Source organism: Lytechinus variegatus, chromosome 1 (assembly GCF_018143015.1).
Source record: "Lytechinus variegatus isolate NC3 chromosome 1, Lvar_3.0, whole genome shotgun sequence".
NCBI classification, from domain to species: domain Eukaryota; kingdom Metazoa; phylum Echinodermata; class Echinoidea; order Temnopleuroida; family Toxopneustidae; genus Lytechinus; species Lytechinus variegatus.
Window position 1 is genome coordinate 42,316,651 of NC_054740.1, and position 6,985 is coordinate 42,323,635.

The window sequence follows — 6,985 nt, forward strand, 5'->3', positions numbered from 1 at the left end:
TTTTCGGCCCGAGGCTTCGCTGGATGAAGATATAAAACTTCAAAATTGTCAGTGGATCTGTCAAGTCATTAATTTGAAGAAAAAAATGATTTTCTATAATTATCACTATCAATAATACCCCAACTGAAATGTATATCTAATATCTACAATATTTCCCTTATTCATTATACACTTAATTATAAGTCCAATAATGTTGTATATCATGTATATTGACCCAACCAAAATACGTGATATATCATGAAATAGAGGATAATGATATCGTATATAATACATAAGGGGGAACATGGTTGCTTTGTAATTTCTTAACATAATTGAAGAATTAGTGGTTTAGTCGCCGGACTTTTAAGTTGTTAAGTTTAGTGGTTAAGTCAGCGGACAGTGAACCATAATTACGGGGTTCGATGCCCGCCATGACAAAACTATATATATAAGTCTAACACAACTCGTCTGACAATCATTATTCTTTAAATGTTCTTCTCATTGTTTTCTTTCAAATATAGATGCTGAGAACAACACCAATGCTGTAGGGGTCAACTCAACATTTCTACTTTCCCTGTTTGGATAGATTATTACAAGCAGCAATATTGTCAAATTTATGATTTGAAATGAGCTTGTTGTAAACCAGATAACGATGGTCTGGTGTATGACTAGAACGACGAGTTGCTATGGCTGACGACGATGGCAGGAAGACCCCGACACCGCCTATTCCCATCCAGAGAGGGCACATCATTCCCGATGTCCGTATCGAGAACGTCGAACGGGACAACGACGGCGCCGGGTCGTCATACGGAGACGACATCCTCGCTCGCAGCCCGGAAAGCGTGGGAGCTGCCGCCGCATCTGACGATGACCTAAAACGGAATAGCGCCGCCGGTCGGTGGCTGCTCGTACGGTCGCACATACACAAAGAGCTCCCGAGCTATGACTCAGCCGCATCGGGGGAAAACAGTGGGACAAACAGTCCGTTGGACGGGCCCGGCGATCCGAAAGGGTTGATCAATCTCATTCAAAGTGGGCCGTCAGTGCAGAGTTACACGCGACTCAAGAGGCAGCTCAAACGCTGCGACCGTCAATGGATTTTACGATTCTTGGAGCTCCGTGGACTGGAATTACTGTACGTTTCCTTACAGCGGCTTTGTGCTAGCGCCGCCCCCGGCCGTCCGGGCCGACGTTCCTTGAGCATCGCCGATGCCTTCGCGCAGATAGAGTGCGTCGCCTGTTTTAAGGCAGTAATGGATTCCCAAGCCGGTTTGGATTATATAATTGAGGATACCGAATTCACAAGAAAGTTGGCAAATGGTGAGTCATACCTTACCTTTTTTTATCTTGTAAGTTCTTATCAACTAAGTATGTCTCTGTCATGTCTATCACTGCTCATTGTGCGTAAATCAACAGAACTTTGTAACTTAAATTATCTATTGCATGTTGATTATCAGAGAAGTCAGAAGTAAAGAAAAATGAAATAATTCTAACGAAATACCAATGTTTAGAGAGCCACATGCAATGTTGTATATATTATCAAATGCAAACTTGACTTTGCCAAAGCAAAGACATAAGTGTTGATAACGTATTGGCTAAATAAATGCCAAGTCTCAACGAAATTGATATCGACTAGGTCTTTAAAAGACCTGAGTGATTTTGATTATTTAAGCATAAGTAAAATTGATATATTTTTATTCATTCCTCGGCCATGTCTGCTTCTTGTAACTCAATGCTGCAAGTTTGAAATGATGTGTTGTATAGTAACACAGTCGGACATGTACTCTCTCCCATTCTTTATTCATACAAAAACAAAAAGTTTTTTTTTCGATCTGCCCGATTGAATAGCCTGAGGCACCGTAAACATGGAAGAAGCCATTCGCGAAGTTCATTGAACGGCGCGTGTCATCCTATTGTCTTCGCTCTCGCGCAAAATGAGTTTCGGCGCCTTCCCCTCCCTCCCCTTGCACGCACCAACTGAATACGTCCGCGCACCGAGGGGGGCAGTTTGCCTTTTCAAACGAACCCTCCCAAAACTTTTTTATTCAAACTTGAAAAGACAATTTTCACTCCCCCATCTTCGTGATCAATGGCCCCATTATTGAGAGATGTCACGATCCTGATTTGTGGCCCGTGACTTGTCAAAGTGGCTCGCATGAATAAAATTAAAAAAAAACTTGAAGCACAATTAAAAAGTTAGCGCTGTTGATTCACGATCCACGCTCCAGAGGTCGGGATTTTATATTGTAATTAAGAAGATGGCACGCGATAAAATATTGGGCAACAAGATGGTGCCAGCTTTGTAACTATACCAAACTCGTGTCTTCATGAATGATACTAAAGATGGGTAAACGGTCAACATCATGCCAGTTTTGCCCTCAGTAAATTGGCGCCTTTGAACTTGTTAAAACTGTTGCCAACCGAGTGCCTGCTTCATGAAAACTATTATTATAGTTACAATTATTGTAACTTTGTCATTATTATAACTACCATGGAAACCTTGACTTTGATTGGATGTTGAGTCCTGTTACCATGGTAGTTGTAAGTCCTTTATGGGTTTGGTATATGTTTCAAACATAGCTTGGAATCTGAAATGACTCAGAGATGTCATAGCTGCCGAGGCAGTATTCAGTTTCATGAAATCGTTATCATGCACTTGAAATCGCCAAAATGTTATTCAAATTGATACCAATGTACGATGGCATCTATTTTGTTTTTTGGATTTTTTAAAAATTGTATTACCTTCGGTTCATGGCTGATATTAACTACAAGTTATTGTAGTTTCTTTTTTAATCTCTTCTCTCGCGGTGTCATTGTAAGATCAGAAAGGGTTAACTTTTGTACTACTCGCCAATATTTCTTCTACGATTTCCCATTGTACGACTTTTGAGATTGAGCTTTGTGAGTTTGACTCGCCTCACTGGGGTTTCTCACATGTCTTGTATCGTAGTAATCACTCTGGAATAAAACGATTTGGGGTCTTCAAAAGATCAGAACATTTCAGATGGCTTCCTTTGTTGTTTGCCTGACTTCGTGGACAAGGTTTTGGGTGAAATATGAACTGATGACCCACTGCCGCGCGTAACTATGACACATGTATGATCGAAAAGGAGAAAAGTTCGGAAATAAGTGTCTAATGTTCTTCGTCATGTTCTTGGTGGGTTGTTATCTCTTCTGTGTGCATGCAATAAAAAAAGAGACATCTCAAAGGCACTCAATAATCATGATCATCAGAAGTTGTCTTGGAGTATTGTTAGAATTCATGGCTAAAATGACAGAAATTCAGTATGAACTCTACACTATATAGGTCCTGTATCCTGACAGTTTCATTCTAGAACAAGTTGCTATCGGTTGATTTTTTTTTCTATCTCAGGGCCAAGACCATCGAAGTCTTTGGCTGAGGATGTCCTGTCGTCCGGTCCCGACACCACTCACATTTGCCTCGGACCTTTGCGCTGTAATAAAGATAAAGTGTCCTATGGAAAAATTCAGCCTTGCCCTAAAAATGTTGAAATTCAAGGCCTGGGGAGATCGTCTTCAACATTTTAGGACAAGTTGACAGATCTGACAACTTTCCCTGAGTTTGATTGGCTGAGAAGCAAAGTTACCATGGTAACTGTCGGATAAAACGGGACTTGTCGGACGAAACGTCTGAAAAGTCCTTTCGTGCATGAAATGCTCCCCAGTTATCTCTGGAACTAGTTCCGTCTAACGGGGCTGTAAAAGTTAAACACCAAACATCCAAAATGGCTATAGATATAATGGCTATCTGAGTATCTGGGACTCGACACCATATTAGGGTGGGTCCATATTCATGATAATGGATACCAGCATGACCAAAGCTCCTCGCATGGTGTCTTCTAAAAAGCTACCTATCCAACAGCGCTGACCACGCTGGCCGTCAAACCTTATTCATCTCGAATTCTCTTGACTTCTGAAAATGCAACTGTAGGAATTCATTATAGCTTTTAATTGGGTACTTGACGTCAAATTGCGGTTAAGGAATATCATTGAGAAGCGTAGGCCTAATTACTAAATTTACTAGCAGTTGACATTTATTAGAGTAAGTCATGCTCTCTTGATCTTGTATTGCATCTTGTAGTTATTAGAAGATGCCATTGAGTGTATAGCGTGGAGATGATACGTTAAAATAATATTAATGGTATTCGAGTTGACTGATTGGAGTAGGTTTGGTTAGTTCTACTTCACTTTCTTCAGATTGTTATGAACCAGCAAATTTAATTAATTAAAAGGGAAAAGGTGGAGATGGTAGTTTTTACGACTTTCTGACCCCTTCCATCGTCATTCCAGTATATCATGTTTGTGCCCCAGTTTACGCTTTACCCTGAATTGTATCTGCAAAATACATGCAACCGCCAATCATGCTAATATGAACATGATAATCTTCATACCACCATATTTTTATCATGAATATCTTGTCTCGTGTTATTTGGCCCTTTTATTCATGTTTTTAACCGTTTTCATCAAACCAGACTTATTCATCAATCACAGAGACAGAGACTACTCTATCATTCTAAAAATGTCATCTATACAATCCTCAATTCTTTCAAAAATGCGTTTCAATTTCGCAATGACATTGGATTATGTTTTTCATTTTCATCGACAATCATGTGCTGATCTCAAGGACAGTCGATAAATGGCAGTGATGGAATCAATGATTGTCGGCAAATAGTAGTTAAACCATGCCGAACTATCAAAATGAATGGGGTGAAAATGCATGAAAGATCGGGGTGGGCTCGTAAATGGTTTGGGTTAAAAACGAAAATTAGTGCTGAAACCAGTCGGGTGTTTTGATGACGTCAGTTTAAGAGCTGAACACTGTGTTTCTTTGGTATATTCAATCCTATGCGGGTTCAAAGGCAAGTGGAATGTAGAAGGGCGAACACGATGCTCGGGTTGGGAGAAAACAGCTTTTATTACAATTTAATAAGTTTCATTGGTTTTCCGTGACCCGTGACAAAGGAGGCTATATTCTGATGGGGACCTCTGGCTTGCAGCCCTCTTTGTCGGGATAAGTTCTGAGCTCGTCGTCAGAATGAGAGAAACTCTGTCTGTTGTTGGAGGAAAAAGAAATAAAGAAGCCTTCCTCCCACTGTCAAACGTATTCTCACGTACATCACGTTGCAATTGTAATAGGAGTATGCACTATCTCTTGAGGTGCGTGCCATTTATGGTGACACCGTTTTGTGCCCTTGGGACTGCACATTTAAACGAACTATAATGTATAATAATGACAGAGCAGTAACGCTGTGATAAAAGTGGCATTTGTAATTTTTTTCAATCGCTACTATATTTTCTCCACGAAGTTTTACTGATCGTATGGGCCAGTGAGAAAGGAAACTGCTAAAGCAAAACAATGCTGGTCTGCTCTTTTACCCTTGTCAAGTTTGTAATTCTGTTTTATGCGTAGGCTATATTGTGAGTGTGTAGATCAGTGAATCTGCAGATTTTGAAATCTCACGCACAGTAACAAAAACTCATTACATTATTAAACACGAAGGCAGGGGCTAAAACTCATTTTGTTCGCAAACATGCGATAAAAATGTGATCATAACCTTTGATGTAAATTTCATGACATTATTTGTTTGGTGCCCCCTCATTCCCCCAACCCAGAAGTCAAATAATATGGGTATACAGAAGACGATTTTAAAAGACAATTTACCTTTCCCCTAAATACATGATTTATCTGGGTCTATAGAGAACATTGTCCAATGAAAGTCGAGAAATAATTGGTATCATAAGTAACTATTTTGTGATCAAATGTTGGATTTATATATTTTGAAGGGGCAAACACAGATGGATCATGATCATTTACTCGCGTGTAGGTATTTGCGCAAAATGTCCGCTTGCCATCATATTTGCAAATATCAATAAAACTTATATGACATCTCAATTCCCTAATGATTTGGGCGACAGACATGACAACGCAAGATGTAAACTGCGGGTACTTTGAGTTGAACATCAGTTCAAACAGACTGACACTATAAAGTTTACATAAGATGTAGGGGAAAGGCGAGTAATGTTTTACATCGATGAAACTCTTAAAATTAAAGGAAGGTTTCATGCATTTCAAAATTATTTAAATGATTGAATCAGTGACGGTATATACAATATGACTGTTTATGAAAGGTTGTGTCACTTTACATTCTCAATAGTGCCTTCTGTAAAGCTATGGCAAGCCTTGTATGTACAATGTACCTAACCCGAAATACATATGGAGTTCAAGTTTCAGTTCCATCCCGCCTCGCCAATTCCATCGAGTCCTCGTGATACGGTTTTAAGTCGTATAGATACCTTGGTTTCTGTGAACATGGTGAATGCTTACTTTGCTTTTCCCTCCCGTGAATTTTCTAATCATACAACTTTTCCCAACAATTCTTGAAATATTTTTCGCCATACCTTTTGAAAAATATGTCAGCAAGTTGACTAGTATACCATGAGGTTCGTGTCGTCTTTATGGTAATTTTAACATGATTAATGAAAAACAATTTGCAGTGATTTGGCCTGTATCATCAAAATAAACAAAAACTTCTCAAATTGATATCCAAAGTCTATAGTCTCATTGTAACGACCGAATCCATGCATAGTAACTATTTATGGTGTTGGTATAGTCGGGGAGGGGGGGGGGGCAATATTGCTTTGAGGTTGACATGATCATGATGATGCATGCGGGAGCTTATTATGATGGTCTCATATTTGAGGGCGGTGGGGGGACATTTTACCTCATTTTCATGTTTTCTTTTCTTTTATACCAAGTTGCCCTTTCTCGCGTTCCTTGACTCTTGACAAGATCATCTACACAGAGAGTGAGACAGGGGGGGGGGGGGGGGGTCACCATCACCTTACTACGTCACGATCTTCAATGAACATCATATAGCAAGTAGTAATTACTCGCAAAAAACCGTTTTCATTTCGCCATATTGGATGTATATTTTTAAGTTGGCGATGATCAAATTACGACAACTCTGACAAAGAAAGCTGTATA

At 39.6% G+C, this 6,985-nt stretch overlaps 1 protein-coding gene across 1 annotated transcript; it reads left to right on the forward strand.

Annotated features, from left to right (window-relative positions):
- The first annotated feature begins 505 nt into the window (after nucleotides 1–505).
- Nucleotides 506–2,920, forward strand: LOC121414430. The gene has a single exon (XM_041607609.1). The coding sequence runs from the start codon at nucleotides 666–668 to the stop codon at nucleotides 1,449–1,451; it is 786 nt and encodes a 261-aa protein (XP_041463543.1). The 5' UTR covers nucleotides 506–665; the 3' UTR covers nucleotides 1,452–2,920.
- Nucleotides 2,921–6,985: the final 4,065 nt, after the last annotated feature.

Coding starts and splice junctions, on each gene's coding strand:
- LOC121414430 (XM_041607609.1), top strand. CDS start 666: ATGGCTGACGACGATGGCAGGAAGACCCCGACACCGCCTATTCCCATC.